We start from the raw sequence: 21,402 nt of genomic DNA on the forward strand, positions 1-21,402 counted from the left end.
AATACAAATGCTATAATCAGAAAAATGTTCAGCCACATTATCTAATAAAAAATAAAAAAAGATATCATTTTCCATTTATCAAAATGACAAGCCTTAAAAATAGATAATACCCAGCACTAGTAAGGTCTCAGAAAATAAGATCTCTAGTATAATTCTGACCAGAGTGTAAATTTGTATACACTTTCTGAAGAAAAATTTGTCAAACTATAAAAAAACAATAAACAGTGACAACCCTTTGATGCAGCAATTCCACTTTTTCTTTTTTTTTTGTGAGGAGGACTAGCCCTGAGCTAACATCTGGGGCCAATCCTCCCCTTTTTTCTTGAGGAAGACTGGCCCTGGGCTAACATTCGTACCCATCTTCCTCCACTTTATATGGGATGCCGCCACAGCATGGCTTGCCAAGTGGTGCGTCGGTGCACGCCTGGGATCGGAACCTGCTAACCCCGGGCCACCGCAGCGGAGCACGTGCACTTCACCGCTGCGCCACGGGGACCCCAGCAATTCCACTTTTAAGAATATACCCTAAGTAAATAAGGATATATGCAAAGTTCTAGCTAAAAGAGTATTCACAGAAGCCTTGTTTATAATATATAACAATGAAAAATAACCTAAATGTCTATTATTAGTGAATTTGGTTCAGTAAATTAGCCATACAATAGAACATTATGCAGACATTAAAATTATGTGGTAAAAGTATATTTAATGATAGTAAAGGAAGTTTACAACATAATAACTGAGGAAAGCAGGTAACTAAATACTCTGCATGATATAGTCCCGTTTTTGTTAAAAAATATTTTATATATACATATATATACACATTACATATATACATACACATATACATATATTTGGTGGTTGATTTCTTTTTGCTTATGTGTATATAACACTTAAATTTATTACTTGATTTTATGACTATTTGTATCGCTTATATATAGCAAAACAAAGTTATTTAAAAATAAAATATGAGGTTTTCTCATCTATTAAATACGGAAAGTTTTTAAAAAATATATGGATTATATATTTTTTAACACAAAAAGTTGACAGCACTTAGTTGATGATCAATAAATAGGAGTTCCTCTCTTCTGCCTAGTGACAGTAGATATTTAAGCACAGGTTACAAAATGGCAGATCTGGGATGTAGTTGCACAGATTTAGGCACTAGGTTTGCATCAGATGACCTCTAAAGCTCCTTTCAACTCTGACATTTCATGATTAATACAATTCTCCCCCATCTACTTCTTAAACAATCAACTGAGAATAATACAAAAAATTGTTTGTATTGAATATCTAGTAGCTGTTGTTTTACCATTACTAGCACTGTAGATTGTGAATGCAGGGGGGCAGTGTGGAAAAAAATTTGGGCACGAGGGAGGGCCGATGCAAATTCCAGCCCACCTCCTCAATGACAGCTCTCTGGCTGGCTCCCTTTTTTTGTGAATGAGCGGGGGTGTGTGAGTGGGGGGGTCCCGAGGCCTCAGAGCAGACGCTATCAGTGAGCAACAGAACTTAAAAAAGGGAATTAGCTCCCTTTCCCAAGGGTAGACCAACGCAGAGGAGTGGAGAACCCTTTCCAACCGCCTGGGTGTGTGGGGGACATTCAGGACCCTGGGGTCCAGTGAGCAAGGGACGACTGGGCAGGGCTTCTCCGCGCCGGCCGCACCTGGCTTTCTCTGCCCGGCGCCGGAGGTCGCGCCCGCGGGAGCAGAGACGGGACGGCGCCCGGAGGCGGAGGTCTCGGCGGAGCTGCTCGCCCGCTGCCCCACGTGCGCGCCGGCGGCCGGGAGGCGGGGCGAGGGCCGCGGGGCGGGGCGCCAGCGGCGCGCGCGGGGCGGGGGCGCGCAGCGTGGTCCCGGCCGTCCCGGCGCCCCGCCTCCTTTCGCGCCCAGGCCGGGCGGGCCGAGCTCCTCCCCCGGCTCGGCCTCCCTTCCCTCCCCTGCCCTCCTTCCTCCACCTCTTCCTCGGTGCGGCGCTCCTCCAGCAGCCAGGCAGCATGGCGGCCGTGGAGACGCGAGTGTGTGAGACGGACGGCTGCAGCAGCGAGGCCAAGCTCCAGTGTCCCACCTGCATCAAGCTGGGCATCCAGGGCTCGTACTTCTGCTCGCAGGTAGACGCCCGCTCCCCGCGCCGCCGCCGGCGGACCCCCTCCCTTCTCCGCCTGCCCTCGCGGCGGGTCGCGGCGCTCCTCCTCTTCCCCGGGCGGGCGGGCGCGCGGGCCGCGCTTCCTCCTCCCGCGTCCGCAGCCTGCCGCCCCCTCCCGCCTCCGGCGATCCTGGGCCCCTCGGAACGGGGCGGCGCGGGGCGCACGCGGGGCGGGGGCGCGGTCGGCCGCGGCCATGTGGGCCGGGGGCGGAAGCGGACTTGCCCCGAATCGCCCGGCAGCGCTAAGGGCGCCGCGTTTGGGGGCCGGTTCCCGCCGCGCATCCCGGCCAGGGGCCGCCAGGTGTGCGGGCTACCGGGACAGGTGGGGACGCTGGGGGAAGGGGGCAGCGCCAGCCGTGCGAGTCGCCACAGCCGCAGCTCCCGGCAGCTCTGGTCTCGGTCGCGGGGAGCTGCGGGGCTGGCTAGTCACTCGTCCCGGCGGGATTGGGGGTCGGCAGAGACCCTCCGGGCTTTGAAGAGTGGGTTGCCTGGGGGCAGTGGGAGTCGCAGAGAGGAGGACGGGTGACTCCAGCCCCACGTCTGTCCTTCCGCGCTTGACACTTAAGCAACTTTGAGGGTGAGGATGGAAGAGGGTCTATGTAATGCGTTCTTTTCTTTTGGCATCCAAAATTATTAATTTAGAAAACCATAAGTGAACAGTATGTCATCTCTCTTTTACTGAATTTCCCACTGAGTGAAAAGGACAGTCCCATTAAGGGTTATGCTTCAAGGCCGTAGTTTTGTGCGCTGGAGCAAACCCGGCCTTGAACGGGGTCCTGACTGAGCGTGTGCTAGTGTTGGCTTTGAGGAGCACTGGTGTTGCGGCTGCTCTGCTCTGCGCCGATTGTTGGCAGGCGGCGGTGGTCTGGCTCTCAGCTACAGTCCGCTTTGTTGAAGAGAGACACGTGAATATTCAGGTATTAAATTAGTAGTGTCCGGAGGGAGAAGAGCATCAACAAAGAGTCCGAAGGCCTGGTTAGGGCCCTGCACTTGCCGATTACTGTGCGAACTTGAACTAGTCAAGTCACCTAACCTTTCTGAGCTCCAATCCCACCACACTGTACGGAGAGGAAGATGATACTTTTCCTTACGTATTTCACAAGGTGGTTCTGAGGCCCGAATTATCCAATGAATGTGAAATGTTGGTAAAACCTAAGGCATTTTTTTTTTTTTAAATAATGCTGCCAGTACAGTTAACACTGCCATGTATAAAAATATAAATGAATAGAATGGAAACAAATGTATAAGAACAATAAATACAAATAATATAAATATTTTAAATATAAAATATATAAACGTAAAGGTGCATGTAAAATAAACATAAATAAAACGCTTAAGGTCACAACACTTGTAGATAAGCCATTGTAAGAGATCCTTGCTATGTGGTATAGGTCTTGTTTTTAGATAGGATTCGATCCTTGACCTTGTTAGTATTTGGAAAAAGTTGGACGTGAAGTGGTGTTGCTTGTTCTAAAAATAGCATTGGGACTACTCAACATGCTAGACCTGTATGAGTCCCTTTGTTTTTTTTGAAATAATTTTCAAATTCTAATTTGTTGAGGACTCTGTGGGACCTGGACTTCAAACAAAAAAACATCAGTTTGCTTTTGGAAGTTGTGACCCATCTGAGTAGCATAATGTGGTTTTATGCTATGTTTAAAGTCAGGGGGCATTTTGTAATGCTAAATGAGTTAATATGTACAGCCACTTACCTGTTGAGGTTTTGAAGAGATCCGGTGAAACCATATTCATCAAGCATAAGTGATATTCTCTTAGGCATGGTATTATTCAGTAGAAAGAACGTTGACTCATTGGAGTTTGTGGGAAAATTCCGACACATTTGTGAAAATTTGTAGGGTTTATTCAGTATGGTAGGATTGGGGGTATTTCATGTTGAATTCTGTGGATATATTTCTGGTACCATTGCTGTACCTGTAGTCAAACATATCCCAAGTGGCTCTCACAGCTGTCTCTCCTCATTCTTATTACCACCTCCTATGATCCGTTTTTTAAATTTCTCACTAAGTCAGTTGTAGTGATCTCTTAATTAATTTTGCTGCTATAGTTCCCCACCTTGCAAACACCCACAAAAAACCAACCAAACAAAACTTTTTGTCTAAAGTTATTTTTCCCCTAGCGTAGCACTGTCTGCTTATGCTTATTCCCCACCCATGACATGTAGAGTTACCGTTGCTTGCAGGATTCTAGCCCCATAGGACCACTTCTGAGTCCAGCTTTATTCTCTTGCACTAACTAGAGGCTATATTGATACTCTTTCCTTCACCCAAAATGTCACCTGTCTTCTGAAATCGCAGCTGTTCTTTCAGTCCCAGCTTGAGACTTGGACCAAATCACAAACTTGTCCTAAGCCCGTTTCCACATCTGTGGTGAACCTAGGGCTTCTCTTTGCCGCTTCTGTGATCATCTTCACCAGGAGTGTGGTCTGTTTTCTCTCTACTCCTTGCTCCTCTGGTCCCCAGCCTGGCTGTCTGGCCAGCTTGTCTTTGGGAACAAACTGAAAACAAAACTACAAGAGGCCATAACAGAAGTAAGCCTTTCTCAGTCGCTCTGTCACACTACTTTGCTTATTTCCTTTATAACATTTTATACAATCTATAATTAACTCATTTTTTTCCCTTCTTTTTTTGCAGGGAAAGATTCGCCCTGAGCTAACACCTGTTGCCAATCTTCCTTCTTTTTTTTTTCTTCCCCAAAGCTGCCGTTCATAGTTGTATATCCTAATTGTAAGTCGTTCTAGTTCTTCTATATGAGCTGCCGCCACAGCGTGGCAACTGATAGACTGTTGGTGTGGCTCTTCAACTGGGCAGTGAACCTGGGCCGCAGAAGTTATGCATGCTGAACTTTAACCTCTAGGGCATCAGGGCTGGCTCATTTGTTTTCTTATTCATCTGTCTTTCAGTCAGAAGGGGAGCTTCATGAATAAGCTTTCTTGTTCACTGCCCTATCCTCATTTCTCAACATAATGCTCTGTATGCAGTAGGTGGTCAATAAATGTTTGAATCAATGAATAAATGTATCAAAAGGCAGAATAGAGAGGTAGACTGCTGGATTTGAATCAGTACTCCATCATTTACTAGCTGTGTGACTTTGGGCAAATAACAACCTGTTTTCTGTTATGTGCTTTTAAAATGGGGCCATTAATAGTATCTACCTCAGGGTTTTGGTGAAAACAAGATATTAAGTGTATATAAAACACTTAGCACATTAGTAAGTTGAATCAATGTTAATTTTTTTAGTTGTTATACTGTGTTTTATTCTTGGGAAGGTAAGAATATTTTTATCTAAGATGCTTAATTTTAGGAAAAGTTTTGTTCCTTTAAGTGAGTAAAACTGTTTTACTTGAAAATTGAGCTTTTCACGAGTTCCTGAAGTTTGATTGTATTGCTTTATAGAAGTGTTCATTCTAATTTAATGGTAGTTTATATATGTCTTATCTTTCCTAGGAGTTTGTAAGAGTTTTCTGAGGATGGAGGCTGTGCTTTACTCGTTTTTGTCTTTCTCCGAGTGCCCTTGCACACCGTGGGCACTCAGTGCGTTACATGAAAGAAAAGAAGTCGATGGGCCTGACAAGCAAGGCACAGTCAAGCCCTGAGTGAACACCCAGGGCAGATACTCGCTTGTCCTTAAAGGATCAGCTGAGAGGGACCTGAACTTAAAGGTAGAATAGTGTAAGTGGAAGGAGACTGGGTTTGGAGGCAGCCCTGGGTGTAAATCTTTGCTACCTTGTTCTTGGGTAAGTCATCTCTTAATTTTGTAAGAGAGGGCTAATGGCACACCCTCTTTGTGGAGTTGAGGGAAAGGTGAATAAGAGAGCGCGCAGAGTGCCTGGCTCAGTCTTCAGGAAGCGGTTTTATTATGCATGTAGCCTCGTGTGTAGTACTATTACAATCAGTTGTTAGGAAGGTTTACGAATGTTTAAGAAGTATCATTTGTTTATGAACATTTTGAGCAAATTCTTGCAACTGCTTCTTTCAAAGAAGCAGTGGCATGGTAAGGTAATTCACTGACTGGGTCTCCAGGAAGAAAGGGAGTGGCTAGGCTTCTCATAGGTTGGAGTTGGAAAGTGAGGAAGGAATTGCCCTTCCAGCATGCAACATCTTTGAAATGCAACCCTGCCCTCTGAAACTCCCCTTCGGTAACAGAGTTCTTGACAATGTGGAGTGTTTTTGGAACTCATCTTCATTATTAATGGAGATGTTACCATATTATACTTTTTATTTATAGGAATGTTCTTTCAGTCCCTCTCATTACCTCCGACCACCCCTAGATATTGCTGTAAGTTAGTGATTGGCTACAACTGTCGTAGCTTCTTATAAACAAAGGATAGGATGAAGGTATAGAGAGGTTGTGATTTTGTTTTAAACAAAAATAACTTCACTAATATATTTATTCTAGAAAAATTAGAAAATACAAGTGAAAAGTTACCTAGTGATAATTTCTGTAAAATTTTTGTCGTGTTCTTACAAACATTTATGTATTCTTATATACATTTATGTGCAGATACTTGTATATGTTTTTATAAAAATGGCACCATAATCTGCATAATCTTAGGGAATTTGTCCATCCTTATGTTTTAACCAATAAATTGGGAGTGTCTGTCATGACTACATTTACATTATCCTTTGTAATGGCTGAATAGTATACTGTGTTATAGATGTACTATCCTTTACTTAGGTTGAATTTAGTTTCTTTTCAGTGTTTTAGTTGGTGTTAACTACTCTTCAGTAAATGCTCCTGTAAAATGTAAATCATTTTGATTTGCTCAGGGACATAAAATAATGATAGGACTGGTACATGAACCCAGGATTCAACCATCCCAAGCTGCTAGTTGTTCTCACAGTGTAGTCAGTGAATCATTAGTGGTTTGAGGGCTTTCTGTGGTCACTGGGGATCTCCTTTTATTGACATGCTTATGTTGTAAATATTTATGTTGGGGTTTGGCATGAATTACACTTATATTCCAGTAGAACCTGTAAAAGCAAGCATCCTTTGGTTGGTAGGTAATCAAAAGTTGAACAAGTCTTCAACTCTTACTTTTGTAGAGCTTGAAGTGCTAATGGAAACAGGTGTGATCTTATACTGTTCATATGGTTTGTGGATAGAAGTTTTAGTCGATTTCTTTGTGCGTGTGTGTGTCTTTTTCATGTTTGGCATACTTGCAGAATTTTTAGTTTGGTCTTAGTAAATTTGATGGCGGTGACAGACACATCGCACGTAGCTAAGCACTTACCCGGCTCTAGATGTTAGGAGGGAGAAGCAGTAGCATGGTAACTCCTTCTGTATTAACGAGGAATTGTCTTTGGTGTCAGTAGCAGACCCATTTAGTAGATGTAATATAGGCAGGAATACTCCATAGAGCAACCACTGGGATTCTCTCCATATTAAAGTTTTAATGTAATGGAGTATAATGTAATTATAACCCCTTCTGCTTGGTCCTGAATCTCTCCTGACCTCACAGTTTTAACACAAAGCATTCTCTTATTTATGCTTGGGCAAGTAGTGCACCCAGCTCAAAAGTTGTAAGTCTTTTTATTTTGATTTCTTTGATTGGTATGAGTCTGTATCTTGCTTTGGATAAAGAACAGTTCAACACACTCTGTAAGCCAGGCCTGCCTTCTCAACATGTGTGTTTGAACCCAGGAGAAAGGACCCTGTGAAACTTCCCCTGAATTACACATTGCACATAAGTTCTCTTCTTGCACCACTGTTCACAGTAGCTAAGTTGTGGAAACAACCTAAATGTCCATGGACAGATGAATGAATAAACAAAATGTGGTATATTCATACAGTGGAATATTATTCAGCCTTAAAAAGAAGGAAATCCTGTCATATGCCATAACATGGATGAAGTTTGAGGGCATGATGCTAAGTGAAATAAGCCAGAAAGACAAATATTGCATGATTCCATTTATACAAAGTATCTAAAATAGTCAGCTTCATAGAATTAGGGTGGAATGGCGTTTTCCTGGAATGGCGTTTTCCTGGGGCTGGGAGGAGGGGGAAATGGGGAGTTAACTAATCAACAGGCGTGAAGTTTCAGTCAGGCAAGACGAATAAGCTCTAGAGATCTGCTATTCAACATTGTACCTACAACAATGAAAATTGTATTGCTGCTTAGAATTTGTTAAGAGAGTAGGTCTCATGTTAACACGTTCTTACCAAAAAAAAAAGTTCTTTCCTGTTTTTGTCTCTAGTAACTTACCTGTTTTATTGCTAGGTCTAGTAGGGACTTCTTCCTGCCATACCAGACTGTGCCGTGTCTCTTGGAACGCATTCCTGAAAACCCTGTCAGCTGGGGTCTGTTAGTGTGGTATTTATCTGGGTCATAGGCTCAGGCCTCGAAAGAGTGGTTAGAGTATAAATAGTAAGTGAAGTTATGACTTCAGCAGTTTCCTTGTCATCATAAAGTGGGAGGCAACAGAGACTTCTCTATCTTGTGAACCTGTATTTCATGGTTCTGCCTTGATAGAAGGTGTAAAAGGTAACCCTCTGCATCAGATTCTGGGGCTTACCCTGTTTCATCCATCAGACTTTGAGCATAACTTATTCAGTAAAATATTAGATGTGAGTGCTATTAGGGTTTAGATATAGCATGGCTTTTTTTCCCCCCTGAATTGGGATTTATTTTATTCCTGATTATTTTGCTAATTGGTTTGCGTATTTGAATACTGATAATTTTGCATTCTTCACTACTAAACAAATATAGAGGAGAATATAAATGCAGTTATTAATGTGAATAATTTAGTGAAGCTTTTGAGTTGAAGTTTATGTTAAAGTCAGGATCTATATAAATACGTATTATTTTTCTTTACTGAATTGTTTTTATTAGATGTTGAGTAGAATAAAAAACAATTAGTAGATCATCCATTGGATCTAAAGAAATGGTACAGAAATTACCTGTATGCTTATCGCCTAATTTATTGAAAAGTACATTGCTAGAAAGACAGATAAAACCAGAAGGCTCCTTGGGGCCTGGCCTGGTGGCGTAGTGGTTAAGTTCGTGCACTCCGTTTTGGCACCCGAGGGTTCCCAGGTTTGAGTCCCAGGCACGGACCTGTGCACCGCTTATCAAGCCATGCTGTGGTGGCATCCCACATATAAAATAGAGGAAGATGGGGATGGATGTTAGCTCATGGCCAACATTCCTCACCAAAAAATAAGTAAATAAAAAAAAAAAAAAAAAAAAAAACCAGAAGGTATTCATTAAAAAAAAAAAACCAGAAGGCTCCTATGTGTCCCTCACCTAAGAGATACTCCCTATCCTGAATTTTGTGTTCATTATTCATTTGTTTTTCCCTATGTTTGATTCCTTAGATAATGTATTGTTTACTTTTGAAGTTTTTATAAATGAAATCACTGCAAGTATTCTTCTGTAACTTGCTTCCTTTGTTAACATTATGTTCCTGAGATTCATCCGTGTTGCATGTAGCTCTAGTTCATTCATTTTCATTGCTGTATGGTATTCCAGTGAATTAATATATCACAGTTGATTCATTCCTTTGTTAATGGAAATTTGGGTTGTTCCAGGTTTTTGCTATTATAAACAGGGCTGCTCTGAACATTCTTGTACCTAACTTCTGGTGCCTGTGTGCAAGAGTTTCTCTTAGATTCACACCTAGGAGAAAAATTCTTGGGTTATAGTCTATGTATATGTTCAGCTTTGTTTTGATGGTGCCAAATTGTTCCCCCGACATGGTTATACTTACACTCTCATCATCAGAAAATTATGTTGTTCTGTATCCTAGCTAGGACTTGATATTAACAGACATTTTGATTTTTGCCAATCTGGTCTTTTGTGTTACTTAAGAATAACAACATTCATTGGGCTATTTTCGTATCTGTAAACGTACAAAAATTTAACTGTCCTCAAGACCCTTATGGTTACTTGTACAGGCAGGCAGTACTTAAAAAAAGGTAAATGACAAGGAGGTGCTAAGTGAAAGTTATATTTTTTCTTAATTATTTTATAACTGTATTGTTTCCCTAGCGATTTTTTTTGATGTTTTAATAGTTTATAATGTGAAATTTTGGGTTGTACATTTTTGTTTGTCCATCACCATATGTCTCCCTTTACCCCTTGTGCCCACCCCCCACCCCCATTGCCCCTGGTAACCACAATACAGGTTTCTCTGTCCATGTGTTGGTTTATATTCCATGTATGAGTGAGATCATACAGTGTTTGTCTTTCTCTTTCTGGCTTACCTCACTTAACATAATACCCTCCAGGTCCATCCATGTTGTTGCAAATGGGACGATTTTGTCTTTTTTTATGGCTGAGTAGTATTCCATTGTATATATATACCACATCTTTTTGATCCAATCGTCAGTTGAAGGACACTTGTGTTGCTTCCACTTCTTGGCTATAGTGAATAATGCTGCAATGAACATAGGGGTGCATAAGCTTCTTTGGATTGTTGATTTCAGGTTCATTGGATAGATTCCCAGTAGTGGGATGGCTGGATCATAGGGCATCTCTATTTTTAATTTTTTGAGGAATCTCCATGCCGTTTTCTATAGAGGCTGCACCAGTTTGCATTCCCACCAGCTGTGTGTGAGGGTCCCTGTTTTTCCACATCCTCTCCAACATTTGTTGTTTTTTGTCTTGGTGATTATAGCCATTCTCAGGGGCGTGAGGTGATATCTTAGTGTTGTTTTGATTTGCATTTCCCTGATGATTAGTGATGTTGAACATCTGTTCATGTGCCTATTGGCTATCTGTATATCTTCTTAGGAGAAGTGCCTTTTCATTTCCTCTGCCCATTTTTTGATTGGGTTGTTTGTTTTTTTGTTGTTCAGTTGTGTGAGTTCTTTATATATTATGGAGATCAACCCCTTGTCAGATATATGTTTTGCAAATATTTTCTCCCAGCTGGTGGGTTGTCTAGTCATTTTGGTCCTGGTTTCATTTGTCTTGTAGAAGCTCTTTAATGTGATGAAGTCCCACTTGCTTATTTTTTATTTGGTTTCCCTAGTCTGAGTAGGCATGTCATCTGAAAAGATTCCTTTATCACCAATGTCAAATAGTGTGTTGCCTGTATTTTCTTCTATGAGTTTTATAGTTTCAGGTCTCACCTTCAGGTCTTTGATCCATTTTGAGTTGATTTTTGTGAATGGGGATAGCAGATGGTCCCCTTTCATTCTTTTGCATGTGGCTGTCCAGTTTTCCCAACACCATTTATTGAAGAGACTTTCCTTTCTCCATTGTATGTTCTTAGCTCCTTTGTCGAAAATTAGCTGTCCGTATATGTGTGGTTTTATTTCTGGGCTTTCAATTCTGTTCCATTGATCTGTGTGTCTGTTTTTGTACCAGTACCACTCTGTTTTGATTACTATTGCTTTGTAGTATGTTTTGAAGTCAGGGATTGTGATGTCTCCAGCTTTGTTCTTTTTTCTCAGGATTGCTTTAGCTATTCGGGGTCTTTTGTTGCCCCATATGAATTTTAGTATTCTTTGTTCTATTTCCGTGAAGAATGTCATTGGGATTCTGATTGGGATTGCATTGGATCTCTAGATTGCTTTAGGTAATATAGACATTTTAACTATGTTTATTCTTCCAATCCATGTGCATGGGATGTCTTTCCATTTCTTTATGTCATCATCAATTTCTTTCAATAATGTCTTATAGTTTTCATTGTATAGGTCTTTCACCTCCTGGGTAAGATTTATTCCTAGATATTTTATTCTTTTTGATGCAATTGTAAATGGTATCTTTTTGAGCTCTCTTTCTGTTAGTTCGTTATTAGCATACAGAAATGCAACTGATTTTTGTAGATTGATTTTGTACCCTGCAACTTTGCTGTAGTTGTTGATCATATTTAACAGTTTTCCAATGGATTGTTTAGGGTTTTCTATATTTAAAATCATGTCATCTGCAAATAGTGAAAGTTTCACTTCTTCCTTGCCTATTTGGATTCCTTTTATTCCTTTTTCTTGCTTAATTGCTCTGGCCAAAACCTCCAGTACTATGTTGAATAAGAGTGGTGAGAGTGGGCAGCCCTGCCTCGTTCCTGTTCTCAGAGGAATGGCTTTCAGTCTTTCCCTGTTGAGTATGATATTGGCTGTGGGTTTGCCATAAATAGCCTTTATTATGTTGAGGTACTTTCCTTCTATACCCATTTTGTTGCGAGTTTTTATCATAAATGGATGTTGGATCTTGTCAGATGCCTTCTCTCCATCTGTTGAGATGACCATGCGGTTTTTATTCTTGGTTTTGTTGATGTGGTGTATCATGTTGATTGATTTGCAGATGTTGAACCATCTCTGCGTTCCTGGTATAAATCCCACTTGATCATGGTGTATGATCTTTTTAATGTATTGCTGTATTTGGTTTGCCAATATTTTGTTGAGGATTTTTGCATCTATGTTCATCAGCGATATTGGCCTGTAATTTTCCTTCTTTGTATTGTCTTTGTCTGGCTTTGGTATCAGGGTGATGTTGGCCTCATAGAATGAAATAGGAAGTGTTCCATCTTCCTCTGCTTTTTGGAATAGTTTGAGAAAGATGGGTGTTAAATCTTCTTTGAATGTTTGGTAAAATTCATCGGAGAAGCCATCTGGTCCTGGACTTTTATTTTTGGGGAGGTTTTTGATTACTATTTCAATCTCTTTACTTGTGATTGGTCTATTCAGATTATCCATTTCTTCTTGGTTCAGTTTTGGGAGGTTGTATGAGTCTAAGAATTTATCCATTTCTTCTAGATTGTCCAATTTGTTGGCATATAATTTCTCATAGTGTTCTTTTATAATCCTTTGTATTTCCGTGGTATCCGTTGTAATTTCTCCTCTTTCATTTCTAATTTTATTTGCTTGAGCCTTTTCTCTTTTTTTCTTAGTAAGTCTGGCTAAGGGTTTGTCAATTTTGTTTATCTTCTCAAAGAACCAGCTGTTTGTTTCGTTAATCCTTTCTACTGTTTTTTTGGTCTCAATTTCATTTATTTCTGCTCTGATTTTTATTATTTCTCTTCTTCTGCTGACTTTGGGCTTTGTTCTTCTTTTTCTAGTTCTGTTAGGTGTAGTTTAAGGTTGCTTATTTGGGCTTCTTGTTTGTTAAGGTGGGCTTGTATCACTATGAGTTTCCCTCCCAGGACCGCTTTTGCTGCATCCCGTATGGTTTGGTATGGCATATTTTCGTTTTCGTTTGTTTCCAGATAGTTTTTGATTTCTCCTTTAATTTCTTCAATGATCCATTGGTTGTTCAGTAGCATGTTGTTTAATCTCCACGTTTTTGTCACTTTCCCAGTTTTTTTTTCGTGGTTGATTTCCAGTTTCATAGCATTATGGTCTGAAAAGATGCTTGTTGTGATTTCAATCTTTTTAAATTTATTGAGGCTTGCTTTGTTTCCCAACATATGGTTTATCCTTGAGAATGTTCCATGCGCGCTTGAGAAGAATGTGTAGTCAGCTGTTTTTGGGTGGAGTGCTCTGTATATGTCTACTAGTTCCGTCTCGTCCAGTTTTTCGTTTAAGTCGACTGTTTTTTTTTTTTTTGTGAGGAAGATCAGCCTTGAGCTAACATCCATGCTAATCCTCCTCTTTTTGCTGAGGAAGACCGGCTCTGAGCTAACATCTATTTCCAATCCTCCTCCTTTTTTTTTTTTGTCCCCCAAAGCCCCAGTAGGTAGTTGTATGTCATAGTTGCATATCCTTCTAGTTGGTGTATGTGGGACCCGGCCTCAGCATGGTCGGAGAAGCGGTGGCTCTGTGCGTGTCCGGGATCTGAACCCGGGCCACCCGTAGTGGAGCGTGCGCACTTAACCCCTAAGCCACAGGGCCGGCCCTAAGTCTACTGTTTCTTTATTGACTTTTTGTCTGGATGATCTATCCATCGATGGAAGTAGGGTATTAAGATCCCCTACTATTATTGTGTTGTTGTTAATATCTCATTTTAAGTTTGTTAATAGTTGCTTTATGTACTGTGGTGCTCCTATGTTGGCTGCATATATATTTATAATTGATATGTCTTCTTGGTGGAATGTCCCTTTTATCATTATATATTGCCCTTCTTTGTCTCTCTTAACCTGTTTTATCTTGTAGTCTGCTTTGTCTGATAACGAGTACGGCAACACCTGCTTTCTTTTGTTTGCCATTAGCTTGGAGTATCATCTTCCATCCTTTCACTCTGAGCCTGTGCTTGTCTTTAGAGCTGAGATGTGTTTCCTGGAGGCAGCATATTGTTGGGTCTTGCTTTTTAATCCATCCTGCCACTCTCTATCTTTTGATTGAATAGTTCAATCCATTTACATTTAGGGTGATTATTGATATATGAGGGCTTAATGTTGCTGTTTTGTCACTTATTTTCCGGTTCTTTTGCATTTCCTGTGTTTCTTGTCCCATTTGTTTCAGACTGCCAATTCAGTTTGGTTGTTCTGTCTTATGACTCTTCTAGTTTTTTCTTTGTTTATCATATGTGATTTTATTCTGATTATTTGTTTAGTGGTTACCTTGAGGTTTGTATAAAAAATCTCATGTATGAGATAGTCCATTATCTGATGGCCTCTAATTTCCTTATACAAAGTCAATTCAATCACTTTCCTCTTCCCCTTCTAAGTCGTTCTTGTTACACCTTATTCTATCTTGTGTTGTGGGTGTGTGTTTACAGTGATGAGGTTATATTTATTTTTGGTGAATTCTTTTCTTTGATCTTTGATTTTGGTATTTAAGTGGTTGCTAACCTATTCTGGTAAAGATCTAATATTTTTCTGAGTTTGTCTACCTGTTTTTCTCCTTGCTCCAAGCTTTGTATTCCCTTTCTCTTCTTTTTTTCAGGCCGGAGGGCCTTCTTGAGTATTTCTTGTAGTGGGGGTCTCGTGGCCATGAACTCCCTTAGCTTTTGTTTATCTTGGAAAGTTACTATTCCTCCATCATATTTGAAGGATAGTTTTGCTGGGTAGAGTATTCGTGGCTGGAAGTTTTTGTCTTTCTGTATTCTGAGTATATTATTCCAGTCTCTCCTAGCCTGTAAAGTTTCTGTTGAGAAATCTGCTGAGAGCCTGATGGGAGTTCTTTGTACGTTATTTTTTGTTTTTGTAGCTGCCCTTAACATTGTTTCTTTGTCATTGACTTTGGCCAGCCCTACCACTACATGTCGTGGAGTGGGCCTTTGCCTGTTGATGCTTTTAGGTGCCCTGTTGGCTTCACTTACTGGTATTTCCTGCTCCTTCCCCAAATTTGGAAAGTTCTGAGCTATTATTTCCTTGAATAGGCTCTCTGTTCCTCGTTCCTTCTCTTCTTCCTCAGGAATACCTATAATTCTTATGTCACATTTCCTAATAGAGTCAGGTATTTCTCGGAGACTTTCTTCCTTTCTGTTGAGTCTTAGGTCTCTCTCCTCATGTGTGCTTGTGTGTTTATTGCATTTGTGTATATATTTGTTGAAACATTTGAGAATAAGTTACAAACAACATGACACTACACCCATTAAAAATATTCAGCATCCATCTTCTAATGACAGGGACATTCTTCTTTCTTAACTGCAATGCCATGATTACTTTTAAGAAAATTGACAAGAAATCCCTAATATCTAATAGTCAATTCTATTCAAATTTCTCAGTTATCCCCCAAGCATCTTTAATAGCTGTTTGTTTTTTTGTTTGTTCGTTTTGTTTTTGAATCAAGATCCTATCAAAGCTCACAACTAGCATTTGTTTGTCACGTCTCTTAGTCTCTTTTAATTTAGAACCGTCCTCTCATCTTTATTTTCATGATGCTGACTTTTTGAAAAGACTAATCAGTTGTCCTGTAGAATGTCACATCCTCAATTATCTGATTATTTCCTCATAGAGTCTTTAAGTTGTTCTTTCATCCTCTGTATTTTCTGTAAGCCAGAAATTAGGTCCAAAGGCCAATTAGATTCTGTTAACATCAACTTGACAAGAAGACCCCTAGGTGATGCTGTGTACTTCCTGTTGTGTCACAGCAGGAGGTACAGAATGCTTGGTCATCCCACTCCTAGTGGTACTAAATTTGATCACTTGGTTAAGGAGGTTGCTACCAGATCACCATTGTAAACATATATTTTTCACTTTACATTTACCATGTACTCTGTGGGATGACGATACTCTGGCACTGTGAGAATATGCATTTCTTCAGCAATCTTTCTCCAAGTGGTTTTAGCATCCATGATGATACTTACCTGATAATTATTTCAATGTGGGCTGCAAATGGTGATTCCCACCGTCCCGCCACCCCCCATTCTATATTTAATAGCTGATTTTTTTTTCCATAAGGAAGAGTTTTTCCTAATCAACTGGTCAATAATCTATGTTCCACCTAAAAATGGTAGTATAATATTCCTACTGAAAAGACATGAAATGATAATATACTGTTTACTTCCCGTGGTCAAAAATGTTTGTTGTTGTTTTCTTAATTTTTCAGTTGAGGGACCTTTGGACTTTTTTCCTTCATTCAATATGAAAATCAGTTATAGTCCTTATTCTTTTTTTTGTTGTTGTTCTGTTGAGAAAGATTGTCCCTGAGCTAACATCTGTGCCAGACTTCCTCTATTTTGTATGTGGGACACCGCCATAGCATGGCTTGATGAGCGGTGTGTAGGTCTGCACCCAGGATCCGAACCCGTGAACCCTGGGCCACCGAAGCAGCACTCGCAAACTTAACCACCGTGCCACCTGGCTGGCCCCAACAGTCCTTATTCTTTTCGATGTTCATATTGTCTCAAATTTGGTCAGTGATACCATCTTCAGAGTGGCTTCTGTATCCTTTTGACCCTTCTCCGTTAGTCTCTGATTGCTTCCTAGCTGTCTGGCACAAGACAAATCAGGTTTACTTTGTAATTTCCGTATCCCCGATCTGGAATCAATCCTGTCTCCAAGGAGCCCTTGTTTCTGGTGGGAATGTCTTAGAAATCTAGATCTAGGTGCTAAGTATGCTGCATACTACTAGAGTGTCCTTGCCTGTAGGAGAAAGGGTAATGACATATTCAAGGAACTTTGCTGATGGTTCTGTGGAGGAGGCACATAAAACTGCCAAAGGGCAATTTTTCAAAGCAGCATACTAAATAGGTAAAAAATGATGTAGGTAAGGACAGGTCCTAGAAGACCTGAAGGAGGAGAATTAAGAACTGGATTTTTTCGGGCCGGCCCCATGGCTTAGCGGTTGGGTGCGTGCGCTCCGCTGCTGGCGGCCCGGGTTCGGATCCTGGGCGCGCACCCATGCACCGCTTCTCCGGCCATGCTGAGGCCGTGTCCCACATACAGCAACTAGAAGGATGTGCAGCTATGACATACAACTATCTACTCGGGCTTTGGGGGAAAAAAAATAAAAATAAAATTAAAACAAAAAAAAACTGGATTTTAATAAATTAAAAAAAAATAAATAAAATGAAAAAGATAAATAAAACGGAGTGTATTAGGATGAAGAAGAGGACACTCTCTAGGGAAAGGATGTGTTTATGGAAGTAGGAGCAAGCTGAGGCTTGTGCGTTACAGCAAGTAGATGAGCTTTACTGTGCTGAGGACTCCTGGTAGAAATAGAAGGAAATAAAATGATTGTTAGGAATAGAGACCTTGTTGTTCCATTGAGTGTATTTTTTTCAAAATGTAAATATCTCCTTTTGTTTTTCATTACAAAAAGCTGTACGTGATTTTTGCATAAATTTAAAACAGAAGTGTATAGAGTCACGTGTCACTTAACAACAGAGATACATTCTGAGAAGTGCATTGTGGGGCAATTTCATCATAGTGCGAACATCATAGAGTATACTTAAACAAACCTAGATGGTGTAACCTACTACACATCTAGGTTACATGGTACTAGTTTCATGAGACCACTGTTGAATACATGGTCCATCATTGACTGAAATGTTGTTATGTGGCGCATGACTGTAAAGTGAAAACTCCGTCATGATCATATCCTAAGAGAATGTTAATGGTTTGGTTTATTATCTTTCCAGACTTCTATATATGTAATACATCCAGTTTAAGAGCATGGATACTGTATCAAGAGGGTGTGCATTTAAAACATGGCTTTGCCATTAACTAGGTTTGTGTTTTTTGGACATGTTAATTAACCTGTGCCTCAGTTTTCTCATCTATAAAATGGGATAGTAATAATAGTACCTACCTCTTAGAGTTGTTGTGAGAATTAGCAGTATTAATACATAGTAAGTGCCTAAATCAGTGCTTGGCATGTAGTACACACTCAAATGTTAGCTGTTTTTATTTTTTCAAAGCAAAAGTGGGATCATTGCTCTATATTATGTACACGTATACAGTTTTGTAACTTTTAAAAAAAGTATCTTTTTTCTTATTGTGGTAAAAAACACAATATAAACTTTACTGTCTTAACCATTTTTAATTGTACAGTTCAGTAGTGTTAAGTATATTTACATTGGTGTGGAGCAGATCTCCAGAACTTTTTCATCTTGCAGTATTGAAACTATCCATTAAACAACAACTCTCCTTTGCTCCCTCCTGATACTCCATTCTACTTTCTGTATCTATGAATTTGACTGTTTTGGATGCCGCAAACAAGTAGAACCATACAGTATTTGTCATTTTGTGATTGGCTTGTTTCACTTAACATAATGTCCTCAAGGTTCATCCATGTTGTAGCATGTGACAAGATTTTCTTCTTTTCAAGGTTTTGGAGTATTCCATTGTATGTATATACCACATTTTGTTTATCTGTTCATTCTTTGATGGACATGTGGGTTGCTTCCACCTCTTGGTTGTTGTGAATGGCTCTGCTATGAACATTGCTTTGCAAATATCTCTTTGACTCTGCTTTCAATTCTTTTGGATATGTATCCAGAAGTGGGATTGCTGGATCATTAAGTAGTTCTAGTTCTGATTTTTTGAGGACTTGTCATACTGTCTTCATTAGCGGTTGCACCATCTCACTGTGGTTTACAATTCCACCAACAGTGCACAAGGGTTCTAACTTCTCCAAATCTCCACTGATACTTATTATTTTTGTTTTTTTTTTTTTGATGGTAGCCATCCTGTTGGGTGGGATATGATATCTCATTGTGGTTTTGTTTGTATTTCTCTGATGATTAGTGATGCTAGTACCTTTTCATATGCATGTTGGTCACTTGTATATCGTTTTTGGAGAAATGCCTGTTCAAGTCCTTTGCCCATTTTTTTTTTTTGAGGAAGATTGGCCCTTCGCTAATATCTGTTGCCAGTCTTGCTCTTTTTTCCTTTTTCTCCCCAAAGCCCCAGTACATAGTTGTGTATGTAGAGTTGTAGCTCTTCTATATGGGACGCCACCTCAGCATGGCCTGATGAGTGGTGAGCAGGCCTGCGCCCAGGATCTGAACCGGCAAACCCTGGGCCGCTGAGGTGGAACATGCAAACTTAACTGCTGCGCCACCCAGGCCGGCCCCCCGGCATGAGCATTTTTAAAGAAAAGCTTTCCAGGTGCTTCTAACATGTAGCCAGGTCTGAGAACCACACTACCCCATATCAGCTCCTAAAACTAGTAGATATCTGTTGGTGCTAAAGAAAAAGTGTGTTCTCTTGGGGTGAAAACTCAAGTTTTACCTACTAGTTATAATAGGTAATCAACAGACAGTGCTTTGCCTCTATTAAATAGGTGGAGAATAATGCAGTGAGACAGAATGCTCTCAAACGAGTACCGAACAAGTACGTGTGACCTGTTAGGCTTGGGGATGGGATGGGGAGTGGTGTGGACACTTTATGGGGAAGGTAGCATATGAAATAGACCTGAAGGGATAGTTAAAGCTTCTGAGGACACAGATGTAAAGGTGAGTGTCAGGAGCAGATAGACTGGGTTGTATAAAGGAAAGGAAAGTGTGGTGTTTGGGGAACTTGAGGTCTAGTTTAGTTAGGTCATTGGTATAGTTTTCAGAGATAAGGAGGGAAAGATTGCCCAGTTAAGGAGTCAAAGGTTGATTCTTTAGGGAATGGATAGTAGTCACTCAGGGTTTTGAGTGCTCCTAGTCTGGTAATGCATGGGAGAAGAAACTGAGTGAGATTGTGGTTTAGAGAAGGAAATTGTTCAGTCTTTGAGAGTTATTAGGAGATATGGGAATGTTCTTGACACGATCAGTGATTTTGAAGACCATGACCTGCTTGCTCCATGGCCTCGGCAAGTAAGAGAAAGGTGGGTGTCCTTGTACAGGTGAGAAGTGTTTATTATGAATATTTGATTCCTTCATTTACTTGCATCCTCATATATCTTGAAATACGTTTAGCTAATTAAGCTGTTTTGTGAGACAGTTCCCCAGTTTATTTAATGAGAATAATCCCATTAGTCCTCTTATTAAAAAGCTGGGGTTTGATGTAAGTTTCTTGAACCACTCTGGTTCATATAAAGCACTCTGAAATCCCCTGAGGAAAATACAGGGGTATTTGGATAGCTACTTTTCAATGAATGTGTGGAATTTCAAAATGTTAGTTGGTGGTGGCTACGTTAAAAATACACTTGGGAGAAAAACTGATGTGGGACAGAGGTGATCCAGTGCATTGTAAGCTTCTTCAGAATACCAGGTAGTCTGAAAAATCTAAAGCATGTTCTGCTTTTCCAGGAGTATGTTCATAATCTTTTGAAAGTGTTCTTTGCTGAAGTAGAATCAAGGATGATTATTTATTTTATTTTATTTTTCGCTGAGGAAGAGGCACCCTGAGCTGACACCTGTGTCAGTCTTCCTCTGTTTTATATGTGGGATGCCGCCACAGCATGGCCGCTGACGAGTGGTGTAGGGCCACGCCTGGGGAACCAAACCCAGGCTGCTGAAGCAGAGTGTATCAAACTTAATCACTAGGCCGGCCCCAGGGGTGATTATTTTTAAATCTTGATAATTGCTCCATAGCTTATGACTTTTTAGAATAGATATGAAAAGAAAGTAATTTTCCATTAATACTTAGGGTGTGTCCTGTGTTGGTCTTTATTACATTATCTTGAGTTTTTTACTCTGCGCGCCATGAAGTGAGGATGGAGGAGAAGGGTTATAAAATATGGTTACTTTAAAAAATTTATACTGGGGCCAGCCTGGTGGCATAGTGGTTAAGTTCGTGGGCTCTGCTTTGGCAGCCCAGGGCTCGCAGGTTCAGATCCCGGGCGCGGACCTATGCACCACTCATCAAGCCATGCTGTGGCAGGAGCCCCACATATGAAGTAGAGGAAGATGGGCATGGATGTTAGCTGAGGGCCAGTCTTCCTCAGCAAAGGAAAAATAAAATTTATGCTGCTTTTAGTTTATTCAAAGTTTACCTCAGAATCAGGTCAACAGAAGAGAACACAATGGGGTAGATTTTT

At 40.5% G+C, this 21,402-nt stretch overlaps 1 protein-coding gene across 2 annotated transcripts in view; it reads left to right on the forward strand.

The window, feature by feature from the left end:
- Positions 1–1,950: 1,950 nt before the first annotated feature.
- METAP1 (methionyl aminopeptidase 1) overlaps positions 1,951–21,402 on the forward strand; it is a 100,885-nt gene continuing 81,433 nt past the window's right edge. Inside the window, exon 1 of one of the 2 annotated variants that reach the window (XM_058547554.1) lies at positions 1,951–2,107. In XM_058547554.1, the coding sequence (XP_058403537.1) occupies positions 1,994–2,107 (114 nt within the window). In that variant the 5' untranslated portion in view covers positions 1,951–1,993. The remainder of the gene's footprint in view (positions 2,108–21,402) is intronic. The other variant, XM_058547553.1, reaches the window with a different exon arrangement.

The sequence above is a fragment of the Diceros bicornis genome, chromosome 8 (assembly GCF_020826845.1).
Source record: "Diceros bicornis minor isolate mBicDic1 chromosome 8, mDicBic1.mat.cur, whole genome shotgun sequence".
Lineage (NCBI taxonomy): Eukaryota > Metazoa > Chordata > Mammalia > Perissodactyla > Rhinocerotidae > Diceros > Diceros bicornis.